The sequence below is a fragment of the Chiloscyllium plagiosum genome, chromosome 21 (assembly GCF_004010195.1).
Source record: "Chiloscyllium plagiosum isolate BGI_BamShark_2017 chromosome 21, ASM401019v2, whole genome shotgun sequence".
Taxonomy (NCBI): domain Eukaryota; kingdom Metazoa; phylum Chordata; class Chondrichthyes; order Orectolobiformes; family Hemiscylliidae; genus Chiloscyllium; species Chiloscyllium plagiosum.
The window spans coordinates 57,871,839-57,893,494 of NC_057730.1; the positions used below are offsets into that span (position 1 = coordinate 57,871,839).

Sequence of the window (21,656 nt, forward strand, 5' to 3'; positions counted from 1 at the left end):
AGGTAGTCACACCCCAGCTCAAGGGACTAAAGTAAAGAATTGAATGGGTGAATACCAGACAGTCCAGAAAGAATAGGCAGCGTAATGCAGTCACAGTCAAGCTTCTGGCACCACAAGGGGTCAACAGTGTCATAGAATTGTACACGGAAACAGACACTTCAGTTCAACTCATCCGTGCCAACCAGATATCCTAAATTAAACTAGTTCCAATTGCCAGCATTTGGGTCATATCCCTCCAATCCCTTCCTATTTATGTGTATATCCACATGCCTTTTAAATGTTGCAATTGTACCAGCCTCCACCATTTCCTCTGGCAGCTCATTCCATACAGCACCACCCTCTGTATGAAAAAGTTGCCCCTGAGGTCCCTTAAATATCTTTCCTTGCTCACCTTAAACGAAAGCCCTCTAGTCTTTTTCCCCTACCCTAAAGAAAAGGCCTTAGCTATTCACCCTATCCATGCCCCTCATGATTTTATAAACCTCTATATGGTCACCCCTCAGCCTCCAAAACTCAGGGGAAAATAGCCCCAGCCTAATCAGCCTCTCCCTATAAACCAGAACTCTCGAACTCCTGCAACATCCTCATAAATCTTCTTTTGAACCCTTTCAAGTTTCACAACATTCTTCCTATAGCAAGGCGACCAGAATTGCAGGCAGTATTCCAATTATGGCCTAACCAATATCCTGTACAGCAACAACAACATGACCTCCCAACTCCTATACTCCAAATAGTTCCAGAGATGTAGAGGAAAGGATAGCAAAAATGATTCTGGATAGGCGCAAGAGTAACAGGGTACTTGCTATGGGGGACTTCAACTTTCCAAATATTGACTGGAAATGCTATAGTTCGAGTACTTTAGATGAGTCAGTTCTTGTCCAATGTGTGCAGGAGAGTTTCCTGACAGGCCAACAAGGGGCAAGGCCACGTTAGATTTAGCAAATGAACCAGGCCAGGTGTTAGATTTGGAGGTAGGTGAGCACTTTGGTGATAGTGACCACAATTCGATAATGTCTACTTTAGCGAAGGATATCACAGAGCAAGAATTGTAGCTGGGGGAAAAGGCAATTATGATGCGACTAGGCAAGATTTAGGATGCATAGGATGGGAAGGAAACTGTAGGGGACAGGCACAATTGAAACGTGGCGCTTATTTAAGGAACAGCTACTGCATGCCCTTGATAAGCATGTACTTGTCAGGCAGGAAGGAAGTGGTTGAACAAGGGAGCCGTGGTTTACTAAGGAAGTTGAATCCCTGGTCAAGAGAAAGAGAAGGCTTATATAAGGATGAGACATGAAGGCTCAATTAGGGCACTTCAGAGTTACACGTTAGCCGGGAAAGACCTAAAGACAGCCAGGAGGGGACATGAGAATAGGATTAAGGAAAACCCTAAAGTTTTCTGTAGGTATGTCAGGAATAAAAGAATAACAAGAGTAAGATTAGGGTCTGTCAAGGACAGTAGTGGAAAGTTGTGCACGGATTCCAAAGAGATAGGAGAGGCACTAAATGAATATTTTTCGTCAGTATTCACACTGGAAAAAGACAATGTTGTCAAGACGAATACTGAGATACAAGCTACTAGACTAGACAGGATTGAGGTTCGCAAGGAGGAGGTGTTGGCAATTCTGGAAAGTGTGAAAATAGATAAGCCCCCTAGGCTGGATGGGATTTATCCACGGATTCTCTGGGAAGTCAGGGAGGAGATTGCAGAGCCTTTGGCTTTGATCTTTATGTTGACATTGTCTACAGGAATAGTGCCAGAAGACTGGGGGATAGCAAATGTTGTTCCCTTGTTCAAGAAGGGGAGTAGAGACAACCCTGGTAATTATGGGCCATTGAGCCTTACCTCAGTTGTGGGTAAAATTTTGGGAAAGTATTATAAGAGATAGGATTTATAATCATCTAGAAAGGAATAATTTGATTAGGGATAGTCAACACAGTTTTGTGAAGAGTATATTGTGCCTCACAAACCTTACTGAGTTCTTTGAGAAGGTGATCAAACAGGTGGATGAGGGTAAAGCAGTTCATGTGGTGTATATGGATTTCAGTAAAGTGTTTGATAAGGTTCCCCATGGTAGGCTATTGCACAAAATACGGAGACATGGGATTGAGGGTGATTTGATGGTTTGGATCAGAAATTGGCTAGCTGAAAGAAGACAGAGGGTGGTGGTTGATGGGAAATATTCATCCTGGAGCTCGGTTAGTAGTGGTGTACCGCAAAGATCTGTTTTGGGTCCATTGCTCTCTATCGTTTTATAAATGACCTGGATGAGGGCATAGAGGATGGGTTAGTAAATTTGTGGATAACTCTAAGGTCGGGGGAGTTCTGGATAGTGCCAAAGGATGTCGCAGGTTACAGAGGGACATAGATAAGCTGCAGAGCTCAGCTGAGAGTTGACAAATGGAGTTTAATGCGGAAAAGTGTGAGGTGATTAACTTAGGAAGGAGCAACAGGAATACATCGTACTGGGCTAATGGAAAGATTCTTGGTAGCAGAGAAATCTCAGTGTTCATGTACACACATCCCTGAAAGTTGCCACCCAGGTTGGTAGGGTTGTTAAGAAGGCATATGGTGTGTTAGCTTTTATTGGTAGAGGGATTGAGTTTTCGAACCATGAGGTCATCCTGCAGCTGTACAAAACTTTGGTGTTGCCACACTTGGAATATTGCGTACAGTTCTGGGGTCACTACATTATAGGAAGGACGTGGAAGCTTTGGAAAGGGTTCAGAGGAGATTTACTAGCATGTTGTCTGGTATGGAGGGATTGTCTTATGGGGAAAGACTGAGGGACTGGAGGCTGTTTTCGTGCGAGAGAAGAAGGTTGAGAGGTGACTTAATTGAGACATATAAGATGATCACAGGGTTAGATAGGGTGGAAAGTGAGAGCTTTTTTCCTCGGCTAGTGATGGCTAGCACGAGGGGACATAGATATAGATATATAAATTGAGGGGTGATAGATATAGTTTCTTTATTCAGAAAGATTGTTAAAGAAAAGGTAGTTTCTTTACTCAGATTAGTAGGGGCTTGGAACACCCTGCCTGCAACAGTAGACTCGCCAACTTTAAGGACATTTAAATGGTCATTGATTAAAATAGATATATAAATTGAGGGGTGATAGATATAGTTTCTTTATTCAGATTAGTAGGGGCTTGGAACACCCTGCCTGCAACAGTAGACTCGCCAACTTTAAGGACATTTAAATGGTCATTGATTAAATATATGAATGAAAATTGAATAGTGTAGGTTAGATGAGCTTCAGATTGGTTTCGCAGGTCGGTGCAACATCGAGGGCCGAAGGGCATGTACTGATTGGATTACTTACAACGACTAAATTAGATTACTTACAGTGTGGAAACAGGCCCTTCGACCCAACAAGTCCACACCGACCCTCCAAACAGCAACCCACTCAGACCCATTCCCCTACATTTACCCCTTCACCTAACACTACGGGCAATTTAGCATGGCCAATTCACCTAACCTGCACATCTTTGGACTGTGGGAGGAAACCGGAGCACCCTGAGGAAACCCACGCAAACATGGGGAGAATGTGCAAACTCCACACAGACAATTGCCTGAGGCGGGAATTGAACCCAGGTCTCTGGTGCTGTGAGGCAGCAGTGCTAACCACTGTGCCACTGTTCTATGTTCTATACTCAATGCTCTGACCAATAAAGGCAAGCATAGCAAATTCCTTCTTCACTATCATGTCTACCTGGGACTCCAGTTTCAAGGAACTATGATCCCGTACTCCAAGGTCTCTTTGTTCAGAAAAACTCCCGAGTATCTTACCATTAAGTGTACAAGTCCTGTCCTGATTTGCATTTCCAAAATGCAGCACCTCACAGTTATCTAAATTAAACTCCATCTGTCACTGCTCAGCCCGCTGGCCCAACTGATCAATATCCTGCTATCAATCACAACTTCAATTTTGGTGTTATCTACAAAATTACTAACTATGTAATGTCAAAAGATTAAATTGAAATATCCCTCTGGACATTGATGTAATATTAGAGAGTTAAACTGCACTGAGTGAACATTCTGGAAGTGGGTGGAGACGACATTCATGAATGACCCCCACTCCAATTAGACAGTCATTTGCTACTACTCCCCTACTATTATCAAATTAAACTGTCATTCAATCTCTTCCATTCAGCCATTCCCTCAAGCCAGGTATGTCGCACCTGTATTGTCTTGGGCAATCACTGAGTCAGGAAATTGTCTGCATAATGATTCCCCAGGATTAGGGCATTAGCATTTGCCCTCAGAGGATGATTTCATCCTACCATGGTACCTGGGGTAACATGTGACTGTGAGTGACTGGGGATGGTCTTGAGTGGCATGTGACTATGGGGGAGTGACCAGAGCATCTGTAAGTATGGCCAACTGATCTGTATAAAGGATATGCATTTTGTTTGTTCAGGGCCTCACTTTGACTCGACTTAGTATGCCTGCGAAGAGGGCCAAAGGGAGTCCCCCAGCTTGTACAGGCTTTAATAAACTTTAACTGTTTGCAGAAGTTGGTGTGTGCGAATTGCATCTCATGTGTGAAACCTTGGTAAAAGAACCTAACAACTATACCTCCTATGTCATGCCAATTGGTTATAGGTGGCCTTCTCCCAAATTAACACCTTTATCCAAGGTCGATCTTTGTCCTTATTCATAAGTATCCAAAAACTTATAGAATTATGCTCACTGCTCCCAAAAACCTCCCCCAGTGATACTTGGCCAACCTCATTTCCCAACACCAGGTCCAGTATGGCCCCCTCCCTCATCGGAATATCCACATACTGCTTCAAAAAGTCTTCCTGGAAACACCTAACAAACTGCTCCCCATTCAAGGTCAGTAGTAAGGGAGTTGCAGTCAACATGGAGGAAGTTAACAATCACCCACCACAACAATCCTGTTATTTTCACATCTTTCCAGAATTTGACTACATATCTCTTCCTCTATCTCCCACTGACAGCTGGGTAGTCTGTACATAATCCCAACATTGCGACCGCCCCTTTCTATACCTGAGTCTACCTATAATATCTTGCTGAAAGATCCCTCCAGAGTGTGCTCCCTCAACACAGCTGTGATATGCCCTATAACCAGTAACGCAATTCCTCTATCTCCTTTCCTTCCATCTCTGTCTCATCCAAAACATTTATCTCCAATAATGTTAAGCTGGCAATCCTGTCCCTCCTTCAACCATGTCTCTGTGATAGCAACATTATTGCATGCTTAATCCAGGCTCCAAATTCATCTATTTTACTGTTATACTTGTTGCATTGAAATAAATACAGTCGAAATCTCAAGTTCTGCTGAGCTCAGCAATCTCTCTCTGACTGCTTTTACTCTTAGCTATACTTGCCTTAGTCTCAAGCTCTTACCCATTATCTACAGTTACTGACCTGCTAGAGGTAGGATGTTGTGAAACATGAAAGAGTTCAGAAAAGATTTACAAGGATGCTGTCAGGATTGGAAGCTTTGAGCTATAGGGAGGGGCTGAATAAGCTGGGGCTATTTTCCTTGGAGCATCAGAGGCTGAAGGGTGATCTTTGTTTATAAAATCATGATGGGCATTGGTGGGGTAAATAGGCAAGGTCTTTCCCTGGGGTAGGAAAATCCAAAACTAGAGGCATAGGTTTAAGGTGCGAGGGGAAAGATTTAAACGCAGCTAAGGAGCAACTTTTTCATGCAGAGGGTGGTGTGAGTATGAAATGAGCTGCCTGAGGAAGTGGTGGAGGCTGGCACAATTAAAACATTTCAAAGGCATTTGGATGGGTTTATGAACAGGAAGTATTTTGTGGGATATGGGCCAAATTCTGGCAAATGGGACTAGATTAATTTAGGATATCTGGTCAACATGGACAAGATGGACCAAAGGCTCTGTTTCAATGCTGCACAGCTCTCGGACTCTGTGATCCACTACTCCAGTTCCCACCCCTTGCCACACTAGTTTCAACCGTCCTGAGTGGCACTATCAAAACCTCCCTGCCAAGACATTGCTGTCCCACCAGCGTAGGTGCAGAGGAGGATAGAAGAAGAGATATGTACATTCTAGACAGACGTAACAATAACAGGATTGTTGTAGTGGGTGATTTTAACTTACCCATATTGACTGGGACACCCTTAATGCTGGGGCTTTGGATGGGGAACAATGTTTTAGATGTGTTCTTCTTGTACAGGTCCCACCTTCCCTATTATGTTTGACTTCAGTGCATCAAAAAAATTAACATGTCCATGAACTAATTAGTGCTTTATCAATATTCAAATGCAATGTTTTCCATGCAGCAATCTAGACAGTCTAACCTGATTCGCTTCTTCTCCTCAATGCTAACGGGCATTTCTCGCAATGGCCCAATGTTCGGTTCACACACATCTGAACCAGCTCTTCTGTGAGTTAGTGAAGTAAACAAATAACTGGGGGCAATGCTTTTCCGTTTGGTTGAACTTCTTCCAGTTGAAGTCCTTCGAATTAGCGATTGATAACTAGGCAATTCACGCAAGAGTGGGTTGAGAGAAAGGAAGAAACCTACAATGAAAGTAAAACAAAATGCATTAAAAAATAAATTATATAAATTAAAATGATATAATTTATTAATGCCAATGAGTTATTCCTTCAAAGTGAAACACCAGTTAAGTGGATACATTAATATTAAAGATCACAAAGGCCTGTTTTAACATTGTTTTAAAGTTGGATGCCATTGAACACTCACCAACTCCAGGCTCCCAGAATCCAATTTAAACAAATATTAAGCAGTTTAAGAATAGTTCTAAAACATTCCCTTCATTCAGAGGCATTTTTCATCAGAGCTAACAGTCCTTTTGCATTTCACCTGTCAGTGAGCTTACATAATGAAAATCAGGAAAAAATCCTGAAAGTGCTGAAAGTCCTGCTTGAAGCAAGGTTCTGAAGAAGCATGGCTGAAAATGTGTTGCTGGAAAAGCGCAGCAGGTCAGGCAGCATCCAAGGAACAGGAGAATCGACGTTTCGGGCATAAGCCCTCCTGAAGATGCTTTTCCAGCAACGCTTACTGGATTTCTTTTTCATATTTGTCCATGGGATATGAACATTTTAATGTAGCATTTATTGATCATCACTAATTGTCCATGAAGTGGAAAGCACAGCATTCTTGAATTGCAGCAGCTCATGTGGTGTAGGTGAACACAGTGTTCTGAAATTCTGACCGAGCAACAGTGAGGAAACAGTGGCATACTTCTAAGTCAAAATTGTGTGCAATTTGGAGGGAAAATTGTGCGTTGTACTGATCCCATGACCTTTGCTGCCCTTGACCTTTGAGGTAGTGGTGGCCATGGGTTTGAAAAGTGCTCTCAAAGGAACCTTGGTGAATTTCTATACTGCACCTTGTAAATGGGGCATACTGATGCTCAGAGAAGGAAGTGAACAACGAGTTTTGAGAAGTTTTGTAGCTCAGGTTGAGGTTTTGGACGTAGGCTTGCTCGCTGAGCTGAAAGGTTCATTTCCAGACGTTTGTTACCTTACTAGCTAACATCTTCAGAGGACCTCATGTGAAGCAATGCTGAAAATTCCTGCTTTCTATTTATACTTTTGGGTTTCTTTGGGTTGGTGATGTCACAGGAAATGAACCTTTCAGCTCAGTGAGCAAACCTACATCCAAATGGAAGTGAATGTTGAAGTTGGTAGATTGGGTGCCAGTCATGCAGGCTGCCTGGTCCTGGATGGTGTTAAGCAATTTAGAAATATAAGAATCAGGAACAGAAAGAGGCCATTTGTCCCTGCAAGCTTGTTCTGCCATTCATTATGATCATGGCTGACCATCCAACTCAATGGTTTACTCCTGCTTGCCCCCTCACCTCACCCCCAACCCCGCCCCCTCCAGATCCATCGATTCCTTCAGCTTGAAGTGGTATATCCAGTCCTTCCTGAAATCGTACCATGTTTTGGCCTCGACTGCTTTCTGTCCGAGTGAATTCCATTGGCTCACCACTCTCTGGGTCAAGACATTTCTCCCTATCTCAGCCCTAAAAGCTTTACTCCTTATCCTTTTACTGTGATCCCTGGTTCTAGACTCCCCTGGTCATCTGGAACATCTTTTCTGCATTTACTCTGTCTGGTCCTGTTTGAATTTTATAGGTTTTTATGAGATTTCCCCCTTACTCTTCTGAAGTACAGTAAACATAATCCTAACAGATTTAAAAATTGCCTTAAATGTCAATCCTGCCTTCCCAGGAATCAGTCTGGTGCATATTCACTGCACTCACTCCATAGCAAAAGTATTCTCCCTCAGATAAGGAGACCAAAACTGCAGAGAGTAGGCCTGGTCTCACCAAGGCCCGAGATAATTGCAGTAAGACATCCCTGCTCCTAAACTTAAATCTGCTCACCACAAAGGCCAACCTACCCGTTTGCCTTCTTTTCCACCTGCTGGACCTGCATGCTTACCTTCAGCATGGGAGATAACTTGCCTCCTGTTTTTGCTACCAAAGTGGATAATCTCACATTTAGACACATTATACTGCATCTGCCATACATTTCCCCCTCAGCCAATTTGTCCAAATCACATTAAAGCATCTCTGCATCTAGCTCCCCCTCCAACCCAGCTTTATGTCATTCACAAATTTTGAAATATTACATTTTGTTTTCTCATCTGAATCACTAATAAATATTGTGACCACCTGGGTTCCAAGTTCTCATTAGTCACTGCTAGCCGATCAGAAAAAGACCTGTTTATTCCCACTCTTTATTTCCTGTTTGCCAGCCTGTTTTCTATCCATCTCAATGCCATGCAAGTTGGGAAGATGTTTCCATTGGCAGGAGACAAGGTCCTGAGAACACAGCCTTAGAGTAAAGGGAAGACCTTTTAGAACGGAGATAAGGAGAAACTTCTTCAGCCAGAGAGTGTGAATCTGTGGAATTCATTACCACAGAAGGCTGCTAAGGCCAGGTCATTGAGTATATTTAAATCAAAGATAGATAAGTTATTGTTTGTCAAAGGGATCAAAGATTATGGGGTAAAAGAAAAAAATGAGGTTGAAAAACCTGTCAGCCATGATTGGTTGGCGGAACAGACTTGCTGGGTCAAATGGTCTAATTTCTGCTCCTATATCTTATGGTCTAATTTTATATCTAATCTGTTATGTGGGACTTCTGAAAGTTCAAATAAACCAATAGCCAGTGGCTTCCCTTCATCAACTCTATTAGTTACATCCTCGAAAAATTCCAGCAGATTTGTCAAGCATTATTTCCCTTCTGCAAATCCATGCTGACTTTGTCCAAGCCTGGCAATGTTTTCCTAATGTTCTATTAAATCTTTTATCACAGACTTGAGCATTTTGTCCATGACTGATATCAGGAATATGAGCACAAAGGCATGCACTATTGCCAGAGTTACTTCATTAAGTAAGTATTCTGATGTAGATTATCAGGCGGAGAGATTTGTCGGTCTCCAATCCCATCAATTTCCCCAACATCATTTCCCTACAAATACTTATATCCATTGGTTCCTCCTTCGCACTAAACCCAGTGCTTCCGAACAGTTTTGTGATGTTACTTGCGCCCTCCTTTGTGAGCACAGAACTGAAGTTTATATTTGCTTGTTCAATCATTTCTTTGTTCCACATCATAAATTCTCCTGTTCCTGACTGTAAGGGACCCACATTAGTCTTCACCAATTTATTTTTCTCTCCACATATCTACAGAAACATGTTTTTAAGTTCCCTGCAAGCTTATTCTTATATTCTTTTCCTTTTATTAATTAATCCCTTTGTCCTCAAAGCTAAATTCTAAGCTGTTCTCACTGCTTTGGTTTGTTGTTTTGTAAAGTGTTACTGGAGCTGTGCCTATCCAGGCAATTGCAGGATATTTCATCAAACTTCTGAAGAGTACTTTGCAGACAGTGCACAGGATAGAGGAGAAAAGAGGAGAGTTACACAGCACATAGAACTCTACAGGCACTTCAACCCTCAATGTTGTGCTGAGCTTTTATCCTACTCTAAGATCAAACTAACCTATATATCCTTCATTTTAGTATGTTCCACTTTAGTATTTAAGAGTTGCTTACATGTCCCTAATGTGTCTGACTCTACTACCACTGCTGGCACTCACCATTCTCTGTTTAAATAGCCTATCTCTGACACCTTCCTTCAATCACCTGAAAATTAACGCCTAGGAAAACAATTTCTGGCTATCCACTCTTATCTATGCCTTTCATCATCTTCTACACCTCTATCAAGCAACGTCTCATCTTCCTTAGCTCCAAGAAGAAAAGCCTTAGCTCTCTCAACCACAACCTTTCTCCAAAAGACACGCCCTCCAGTCCAGGCAGCATCCTGGTAAATCTTCTCTGCACCCTCTCTAAAGCTTCCTATAATGAGGTGACTAGAACTGAACACAATATTCCAAGTGTGGTCTAACTAGGGCTTGAGAGAGCTGCAGCATAACCTCGCAACTCTTAAACTCAATTCCTCTGTTAATGAAAGCCAACACATCATATGCCTTCTTAACAACCCTATCAACTTGGGTGGCAACTTTGAGGGATCTATGGAAGTGGACCCCAAGATGCTTTTATTCCTCCATACTGCCAAGAATCCTGCCTTTAACCCTGTAATCTGCATTCAAATTCAACCTTCCAAATGAATCACTTCACACGTTTCCAGGTTGAAGTCCATCTGAAGCCTCTTCTCAGCCCAGCTCTGCATCCTGTCAATGTCCCAATGCATCCTACAACAGCCCTCCACACTATCCACAACTCCACTAACCTTTGTGTCATTGGCAAATTTAGTAACCTACCTTCGACTTCCTCATCCAAGTCATTTTAAAAAAAAATCACAAAGAGCAGAGGTCTCAGAACAGATCCCTTGGATAACCACTGATCACCGCGCTCCAGGTTGAATACTTTCCATCTTCTACCTCCCTCTGTTTTCTACGGATTAACCAATTCTGTATCCAGACAGCCAAATTTCCCTGTGTCCCATGTTTCCTTACTTTTTGAATAAGCCTGCTCTACCTTCATCACATTCTCAAAGAATTCAATAAGGCTTGTGAGGCATGACACGCCCCTCACAAAGCAATGCTGATGATCTCTAATCAAACTATGATTTTCCAAATAATCATAAATCCTGTTTCTCAGAATCCTCTCCAATAACTTGCCCACTACTGATCTAAGACTGACTAGTCAGTAATTCCCAGGGTTATCCCTACTGCCTTTCTTGAACAAGGGAGTAACAGTTGCCACCCTCCAATTGTCTGGTGCTACTCTACTGGACAGTGAGGACGTAAAGATCATCGCCAAAGATTCAGCAATCTCTTTCCTCACTTCCCATTGTAACCTTGGGTATATCCCGTCTGGCGCAGGGGACTTCTCTATCCCAGTGTTATTCAATATTTCCAGCACATCATCCTTCTTAACATCAACCTGTTTGAGCATATCAGCCTGTTTCACACTGAAGCAAAGTATTCTTTAAGGATCTTCCCTACATCCTCCAAATTCAGGCACAAATTCCCTCCACGATCCCGGATTGGCCCTACCCTTATTCTGGCCATCGTATTACTTCTCACATAAGTGTAGAATGCCTTGGGGTTTTCCTTAATCCTAATTGCCAAGGCTTTTTCATGCCCTCTTCTAGCTCTCCCAAGTCCATTCTTCAGTTCCTTTCTGGCTATCTTGTAACTCTCGAGAGCCCTGTCCTCAGCCTTAAGTAAGCTTCCTTATTCTCCTGGATGAGATGTTCTACATCTCTTGTCATCCAAGGTTCCTTCACCCTCCCATCCCTTCCTTGCCTTATGAATCTGGGGCGCCTGTATAATTCCCAGCATCTGACCTGCTCTTGGAATCACAATATTTCCATTGCTATTCTAGTTAGGTTTCTGGTCAACATCAACTCCAAGATGTTGAAGTCAGGTGTCATGCATTGAGTTACAGCTGGAAATGACATTCAAAGAAAATAAATATGAAGAGATTTTATTGTCACGTGCACTTGAATGAGTGCACTGAAAGGTTTGTAAAATCGCCTCTCAGCGCCATCTTAGGTACAGGGCACCACGGTATAGATCCTTTAAATTAGTGAGTTTTAAGAACATTTGTATTTCAGGTTGAGGTTCTGGATGTAAGTTTGCTCCAGATATTTTAAATGTTGCTACAGAATTGAAATAGTAATAATAAAAGGACGAACATCAGAACACAGAGTTTTAAAGTCCAGAATGAAAATAAAAAGTATGTCTTCAAAGTACTCAAGTTATAGATCTTTTCCACTGAGTTTGCGGCTGCCAGGCTTCAGAACTTAAGGCTTCACTGCCTCCACTCAGGACCTGTCTCCAGGACTCCAAAGGTGTGTCATAACACCTCTGAACAGGTTGTTCAGAAAGTACCTATTCTGTGGAACTTCTACAATGATGTGGTGCTACTGAGATAAACTACAACCATCTACCTTTGTGCCAAGTATAGCCCTAAACAGTGGATACTTTTTACTGATTCACACTGACTCCAGTTTTGCTACAGCTACTTGATGCTGCACTCAATTAAACATGGCCTTAATGTCAAGGGCAATCATTTTCACCCCATCACAGGAGTATAATACTCTCAGAAGAAAGTGAGGACTGCAGATGCTGGAGATCAGAGTTGAGAGTGTGATGCTGGAAAAGCACAGCAGGTCAGGCAGCTTCCGAGGAGCAGGAGAATCGACGTTTCGGGCATATGCCCTTCATCGGGAACGAGGCTTGTGGGCCAGGGGGCTGAGAGATAAATGGGAGGGAGGGTGGGCTGTGGGGAAAGTAGCTGAGAATGCAACAGGTGGACCAAAGGTGGGGGAGAAGGTGATAGGTCAGAGAGGAGGGTGGAGTGGATAGATGGGAAAGACGATGGACAGGTCAAGAAGGCGGTGTTCAGTTGGAGGCTTGGGGATGGGGAAATGAGGAAACAGATGAAATCCACATTGCAGGGTTGTAGGGTCCTAAGGCAGAAGATGAGGTGTTCTTCCTCCAGGTGGCGGGTGGTCAAGGTTTGGCAATGAATGAGAGTATAATAATTTCATCCACGTTTAGACCAAGATGTACTGAGCCTAGCTACACTGAAGGAACACAAATCGAGCATCAATGAAAAAGTTACACCTTTGCAAATGCTGCTTGGTAGCACAGTTGGCATGATCGTTATCTACTCCTTTGTCTATCCAACTGTTCTTCTCTCCTGTGGGGCTCTATCTCCACCTATCGTTTACTCCTTAGCCCCTCCCTATGTTCTGACATTTTCCCAGCTACCATCAGTTATGAGGAAGGGTCACTGAACCCAAAATGTTAACTCTGATTTCTCTCCACAGAAGCTACCAGACCAGCGTTTTTCCAGCAATTTCTGTTTTTGTCTTCCTTCTATGGTTTTGTTGATTATGTGGAGTAGATTGATGGAGTAGCAATTGACCACACTACATTTGTCCTGCACTTTGTGGGCAATTTTCCACATTCTCAGGTAGATGCCAGTGTTTCAGCTGTACTTGAACAGTTTAGCTATGGTTGTGGCTAGTTCGAGAGCACAGATCTTCAGTCTTGCTGCTGAAATGTTGTCAGGTCCTATAGCCTTTGCAGTATGCAGTACCTCCAGCCATTTCTTGATATTGGATAGAGTATTCCAAACCAATCAAAGATGCTGGGAACTTCAAGAATAAGCTGAGACCAATTGCACATTTGGCGTTTCTGGCTGAAGATTGCTGCAATTTTTTCAGCCTCCTTTGTACTGATATGCTGGGCTCTTCCATCATTGAGGACATACCCAGGGATAGGAATACTGGCATCTGGGACACAATGTGCAAGATAAGATTCTGTGAGCATGAGTATATCAGACTGTTGCTTGACCAATGTGTGAGAACCTCTCTCAATGTCAGGACTAGGTTTGCCATTGTCATTTCCGATGCTTAGTTTAATGTTGGCTATCCATTGGTTTCACTTCATTTCAAATTTTTTAGTAGTTTGACACAACTGTGCTTTGCTTGGCATTTCAGACAGTATTTAAGCACCAGCCACACTGCTATGGGTCTGAAGTCACGTGTAGGCCAGACCAGATGTGACAACAGATTTCATTCCCTAAATGACAGATGGGTTGATGACCTAGATAAAAATATAAGAATGGCAGAAATGACATGTATTTGGACATTGGACAATAATGGGCAATGCGAGAGAATAAGAGTGATATTGAATACACGGGAGTAAGCAAGAGAGAGTTGCCCTCTCCAATGCAAACACATTCTTCCTATAATGCAGCACGCAGAACCACACCAAGTACTACATTTGAGACCTAGCTAACATCTAAAACACTTCCATCATAACCTTTCTGCTCTTGTATTCAATGCTTCAACCAATAAAGGCAAGTATCCTATATGCTTCTGAACCATTCAGTCCACCAACCCTGCTGGATCTATGGATGTGCATACCAAAGGTCCCTCTGATCTCCAGTACTTCCCAAGGTATTAGCACTCATTGTTAATTCCCATGCCTTGTTTGTCCTGCCAAAATTCATTACTTCACACTTTTCAGGATTCAAATGCCAATGTTCTGCATGTCTGACTAGTCCATTCTGTTGTTCTGCTATCTATTGCAGGAAATAAAAATAGGTCTGTGTAAAATATAACGAGCGAAACAATACTTCTGTTTTCCTATAATTATTTTACTACTCAGCCATTAACAGCATTATGACTGACCTACCCAGCTGCCTTATGGAGGATACGTGAGTGTCAGGAAGTCTACCCTGTGGCATCCTCCGTGAGGATCAACTGGAGTAAATGGTCGTAACTTCTAGTTAGTCCTTGGCAGATGGACTGTCTGCATCAAAAGGCAACACCAAGTCACTTGAAGAGGGAGTCAGGTGCTGGTGAGCCTTACAGGCTGCAACTTTCCACCTTCAGACCCTTCAGTAACACCATTATGTCAAACTTCCTCTAAGGTGGTGCAATCTGATGAGCTCAACTATGAGCAGTTCCTGTTCATAGAGTGGTACGCTCTCGGATCTTTTTCCAGAAATTGCCTGTCCTTGACTTGGACCTGATCGAAGTCAGGGGCATGGTCAGCTCACACCAAAGCTCTCTCCCTACAAGAGTGGTGGCTCTAATAAGAGGGCTGCTGCTCGAAAACAGGTTCCTTCTCCAATGCGGGTTATGCTGACCAAGGGAGGAGAGAGGTCAGGACACTGGGCTGACTAGAGTCGAGGATGTGCTGAATGGTGGAGGAGCAGTCTGGATGACACCTTCATGGTTGGCCAAGAGAGTGTCAGCATCTGGTTTGCGACCAGAGCCAAACACAGCTTGATGGACAAAGTTTACACCTCACATAAATTCCGAGCAGCTCAGGCGTGTGGTAGGCTTCTCGATGAAGTGACCTGTTTGTCCGGAATTCGACACTGGCTCTGCACCATGGACTCTCGGTTGTGATGCAGTGCCCCACAATCTGAGCCGTCTCATGGAAATCATAACAGCATAAGACACAGGAACAGAATTCAGGCCATTCAGCCCATCAAGTCTGCTCCACCACTCAATCATAGCTGATAGGTTTTGCAACCTTATTTTCCTGCTTTTACCTTGTAACCTTTAATCCCCTCAGCAGTCCAGAACTTATCTATCTCCATCTTCAATATACTCAATGACCTGGCCTTCTGTGGCAATGGTTTCCACAGATTCACCTCTCTCTGGCTGAAGAAGTTTCTCCTTATCTCCGTTCTAAAAAGACTTCCCTTTATACCCAGGCTATGCCCTTGGGTCCTCGTCTCTCCTATCAATGGAAACATTTTCCCAAAATCTACTCTCTCCAGGCCATTCAGTATTCTGCATATTTCAATTAGATCCACCCTCACCCTTCTGAATTCCATTGAGTATAAACTCAAAAACCTCAAACATTCCTCATATGTTAAGCTTTTCATTCCTGCCAGCATTCTCGTGAACCTCCTCTGAATACCTGCCGGGCCAGTTCATCCTTTCTGAAACATGGGGCCCAAAACTATACACAAAACTCCAAATGCGGTCTGACCAGAGCCTTACAGAGCCTCAGAAGTATATCCCTGCTTTTATATTCAAGTCCTCTCAAAATAAATGCCATCATTGCACTTGCCTTCCTAACCAGTAGAAAGAAACCAGTGTGGGTTATGCTCAAAATGTCGACTCTCCTGCTCCTTGCATGCTGCCTGACAGGCTGTGCTTTTCCAGCACCATACTTTTTGACTCTTGCCTTCCTAACTACTGATTCAACCTGCAAATTTACCTTCATAGAATCCTGGACTAGAACTCACAAATTTCTTTCCATTTCAGACTTCTGCATTTTCTCCCCATTTAGAAAATAGTCCATGCCTCTATTTTTCCTACCAAAATGCATAACCTCACACTTTCCTACATTGTACTCCATCTGCCACTTCCTTGTCCACTCTCCTAACCTGTCCAAGTCCTTCTGCAGCCTCCCCGCCTTCTCAATACTACCTGTCCCTCTATCTATCTTTGTATCTTCTGCAAACTTAGCCAGAATGCCCTCAGTTCCTTCATCTAGATCGTTAATGTATAAAGTGAAAAGTTGTGGTCCCAACACTGAGCCTTGCGGAACACCACTTGTCACCGGCTGCCATCTGAGAAGGACCCATTTGTCCCCACTCTCTGTTTCTGGCAGACAGCCAAGCTTCAATCAATGCTAGCATCTTGTTTTTGACACCATGAGTCCTTATCTTACTCAATAGTGTCCAGTGCAGCACCTTGTCCAAGGCCTTCTTGAAGTCCAGGTAGATAACATCCATTGGCTCTCCTTGGTCTAACTTGCTCATTACTTAGAGTCATAGAGATGCACAGCATGGAAACAGACCGTTCAGTCGAATCCGTCTATGCCAACCAGATATCCCAACCTAATCTAGTCCCACCCGCCAACACCTGGCCCATATCCCTCCAAACCCTTCCTATTCATATAACCATCCAAATGCCTCTTAAATGTTGCAATTGTACCAGCCTCCACCACTTCCTCTGGCAGCTCATTCCATACACATACCATCCTCTGCGTGAAAAAGTTGCCCCTTCCTCAAAAGAATTCCAGCAGATTTGTAAGGTATGACCTGCCCTTGATGAAACTATGCTAACATTGCTCTATTTTACTATACACCTTCATGAATTCAGAAATCTCATCCTTCACCATCGATTCCTGTATCCTACCCACAACCGAGGTTAGGCTAATCTGTCTGTAATTTTCCGACGTTTGCCTTATTCCCTTTTTAAACAGGGTGTCACATTAGCAATTTTCCAGTCCTCTGGGACTTACCCTGAGAATAGTGAATTCCGAAAAATCACCACTAATGACTCCCCTGTCTCTTCAGCTATCTCCCTTCGAACTCTGTGGTGTAGTTCATCTGGTCCAGATGATTTATCTACCTTCAGGCCATTCAGTTCTTCCAGCACCTGCTCCTTGGTGATGGCCATCATACTCAGCTCTGTCACTTCACTCTCTTAAATGTTTGGGGTATTACTCGTGTCTTTCACCATGAAGACTGACAGGAAGTAATTATTTGGTTTCTGAGCCATTTCCTTGTTCCCCACTACTATCTCTCCAGTGTCATTTCCAGGGGCCCAATGTCCACTTTGGCCCTTTATATATCTAAAGGTACTCTTACAGTCTTCCTTTAGATTACCGACTAGCTTACAATCATATTTAATCTTCTCCCTTCTTATTATTTTTTGTTGCCTTCTGTTGGTCTTTGTAAACTTCCCAATCCTCTGGTTTCCCACTGTCCTTTGCCATATTATATGCTATCTCTTTTGATTTTATGCAGTCCCGGACTTCCCTAGTTAGCCATGGTTGCCACATCCTGCTTGAACCATGCTTCGATTTCCTTGGGATGAATCTCTGCTGTGTCTCCTGAATTACTCCCATTATTGTTCTACTATCTTTCCTGCTAGGCTCATCTCCCAGTCAATTTTACCCAGTGCCCCTTCAAACAGCATGGAGACATTACAGGTATTGGCTGTGGCTGCACATATACCACTGCTACGTCTTCAGTGTCAAAAAGTGTGGCACTGAAAAAGCATATGCCGTCGGGCAGCATTCGAAGAGCAGGGGAGTCGACATTTCGAGCATTACCTCTTCATCAGGACACAGACATGCCTTGGTATGCCGTGTTGCCCTCCAATTGCGGACATCTTAGTGGAGGACCCTCTAATGAAAGGGTCCTCCCCTCTTACATCAAAGATTTGGAGTGGACAGTGCTTCTTGCAGTGGTCCCATGCAACTGTAGGCTGACTAAATTCACAGGGTGCCAAATTACGTGACGTTCTGTGGACTGCAGGAGACCGTTTTCCATGCATATGTTGAATTTGGAGCCCTCTTTCAGTTTTTTGAAGGGGCTGCTGCTTAAACTTTAGTTGTACTTCAGCCCCACTCTCCCAGTCTACAGGTACCCAGTGCAGGTAGTAGCAGATGGTCTAAAGAACTTCTCATGGTTTTGCTCCTAAGCCTGGCAAAGGCTATTAACACATCCAGGCAGTGGGCCAGGGATGAGGTCGTCATTCCAGTCTGTATAGCCCTCTTTTGTGGTTATGTCCATGTTTGGGTGTCCCTGGAGATGGAGCACACCGTGTTCGCTGGCACAGTCAAGGCCTTTCAAGACCGATGGGTACTGTAGGGCTTTAGTGTCTCAATAGCCTAGAAAATTATATTTTAACTTATTTAGTTTCTGTTCTATATAAGTTTCCTTTCAACTTTTTTGAATATGCGTTTCGATTCTTGTGAATCCCTGAAAGAACCAAGAAGCTTTTATTTTAAGTCCCAGTTATCCCTGTCCCAGATGTAATCAATGGCATCAATGTGAGAGGAACTTTATTTTCAGTTTGATTGAGTAAAAGAAATTTTTTCTCTATATTTTAACCCTTTGTTCTCCCTGTCTCAGAAGTCATTAAAAGGGACAGAGCTGAGAGGACGTTTTAGATTATTTTGAGTTCAAACGTTAGGGGAAAGTTTACTCTGTACTTTAACTCTTTGTTGCTCCTACCCCAACTGTGTTTGATAGGTATGGTGTCGAGGGAAATTTACCTTCATTCACTTCTAGGTTAAAAGAGTAGAGAGGGCTTTACTCTGTACCTAACCCAGCACTGTGTCTGAACTGGGAGTGTTTGCAGGGAGCTTTACTTTCATTTTAAAAGATTGAAAAGTGCATTTCTTGAGTTGTAAACATGTAGTAAAATTTTCCATACACACATATTGCAGCACTGTTCATTTAGTGTAAAAATCTTAAAATGCACTGCTTTTTCAAACTAATGTCTGAAAAAGGCAACCACATTACAAATTTCTAAAGTTCCCTGATCAAACTATTGTTAACATTTAATGAACTTTGAGGAAGTGGTGGATGTGGGTACAATTAAAACTTTTAAAAGACTTCTGGAGAAATACATGAATGGGAAAGATTTGGAGGGATATGGGCCAGGAGCAGACAGGTGTCACTGGTTCAGTTTGCGATTATGTTCGGCATGGACTGGATGGACCGAAGGGTCTGTTTTCATGTGTTTGACTCTATGACTTAAGAGCATTTTTTTCCAGATCACACGCATACAAAACAGCACATAACTGCAACTGATTAATTCAAATTTTGTGCTGGGAAAATGGGAACAAATAACACTGAGTTACTAATCAGTAATATGGAAAACTTTTTATTGCATTTCAGAGTTAAAAATTGCTCCACATCTCCACAACCTCGGACCTTCAGATGACCGTCCTCCAAGGCAGACTTCAGGGCAGGCCATAACAAAAAGTGGCCGAGCAGAGACTGATAGCCAAGTTCGGTACCCATGGGAATGGCGTCAACAGGGACCTTGGGTTCACCACAGGTGACCCAATTGCACTATACACACACACACACACACTCCGAAACACTCACTCACGCAAACCCTCTCTCATAAACTCACACATACACTCCCACACACACCCACATAAGTTTGTGGGGTGAATTTGTACTTGCAGAGTTACATTTTACTTTGCTCAAAAACTACATGAATCCATGTAAGATTCTGTGAATCTGTTTTTTAGATTAGAGTCAGTCTGACCATTGTGGCACAGACAGCCTCACACAGGGAAGCTTACATTTTCAATACATTATCTGGGCCAACATGACACCAATTCTTAAAGTTCACTTGAGAATGTTACATTTTTAAAAAGTTTTGCGATGTACGTGTAAAAGAACTGAAACCAGCATGGTCATTCTAAAAGATAAGAGACTTAACAAACAATCCGGGTCTTTTTCAATATATGGGGCGGCACAGTGGCACAGTGGTCAGCACTGCTGCCTCACAGTGCCAGAGACGCGGGTTCAATTCCCACCTCAGGCGACTGACTGTGTGGAGTTTGCACATTCTCCCCGTGTCTGCGTAGGTTTCCTCCGGGTGCTCCGGTTTCCTCCCACAGTCCAAAGATGTGCAGGTCAGGTGAATTGGCCATGCTAAATTGTCCTTAGTGTTAGGTAAGGGGTAAATGTAGGGGTATGGGTGGTTTGCGCTTCGGCGGGTCGGTGTGGACTTGTTGGGCCGAAGGGCCTGTTTCCACACTGTAAAGTAATCTAATCTAATAATTTCAGTTACATCACGCTGTAAACTTTTGATACAAATTCTGTGTCTTACAATCTTATTCTCCAAAACCACCTGAAGGAGCAGCGCTCTGAAAGCTAGTTTTTCCAAATAAACCTGTTGGACTCTAACCTGGTGTTGTGTGATTTTTAATTTTGTACACCCCAGTTCAACACTAGCCTCTCTAAATCATGTCCTCATCTCCAGGTTCACCATAAAAGTCATGCTGAGACACTCAACACGCAATTCCCAAAGAGTCATGAATTTGCAGTAATTACACAATAGACAAACTCTAAACATGCCGAAAAGTGCCTAAGCTTGTCTGTTTGCATTGAAGCAAAACTTCAACCTCATGTTAAGTTTTTCTTACTGCCAAACTTGGCACTGAAAACTAACTTGAGTAAAAGTGTGGGAGTTAGTTATCTTCAGAGATTTAGAAAAGTGTTTGTGTTTCAATCACACATTTTGTTCCTCTCCTTTATTTCGCTTTCAATGTAGATTTAGCATTATATAGACATTCTGACGTACACTGTCAGCGTGGAAACAAACTAAATCATCTGTTTGCCAGACGAGTTTCAGATCCCCTGAGCAGGGTGTTGTTCTGTTTTGACTCTAACAACGTTCTTGCGTAAAAGTGGTTTGAAACTCGAGATAAGTGTCGGGGAGCTCTGTGTTCACCACGAACCGCAAAATCCCCCTTTCATGTTGTCTCACACTGATTTAACTCTTCCTTTTTTTAAAATAAACCGAAGATCGACCAACTAAAACAGTTCTGAACTGGGGAAAGGTAATTGATCTCAGGTATTATGTGGAGGTGGAGTCCAGGCAGCTCCTTGTCGGTAACACTCAGGGGAGAGGTGTGTTATGGGGATACACCTGCCCGGCTTTCCCCTCCCTGGACACGGCTGGCCCACACTGTTAGAGCCGCTTGTCGGAGGCCCCGAGCCGGGCCGGGCCGGTGGGCGGCCGCAATCCAGAACCTTCTGCGGCTCCTCGCCAGGCGCCATGGACCCACACTCTCTCCCCTCACCCCTCTCCCCACCGTCTGTCTGTCTCTCACTCACCGGTGCTCCTGCCCTTCGAAGAGAGGGACCTATCCCACTGCATGCTGCCGACCTCCCGCTCCGGTTTTCGGTG

General features: G+C 43.3%; 1 protein-coding gene across 3 annotated transcripts in view; it reads right to left on the reverse strand.

The window, feature by feature from the left end:
- Positions 1 to 21,650, reverse strand: part of LOC122560911 (transmembrane channel-like protein 7) — a 99,830-nt gene extending 78,180 nt beyond the window's left edge. For all 3 annotated transcript variants that reach the window (XM_043712161.1, XM_043712162.1, XM_043712160.1), the window contains exons 1-2: positions 21,584 to 21,650; positions 6,297 to 6,519 (exon numbers count right to left, since the gene is read on the reverse strand). In XM_043712161.1, coding sequence (XP_043568096.1) covers positions 6,297 to 6,519; positions 21,584 to 21,626 — 266 coding nt within the window. In that variant the 5' untranslated portion in view covers positions 21,627 to 21,650. The remainder of the gene's footprint in view (positions 1 to 6,296; positions 6,520 to 21,583) is intronic.
- Between the last annotated feature and the right edge of the window lie 6 nt (positions 21,651 to 21,656).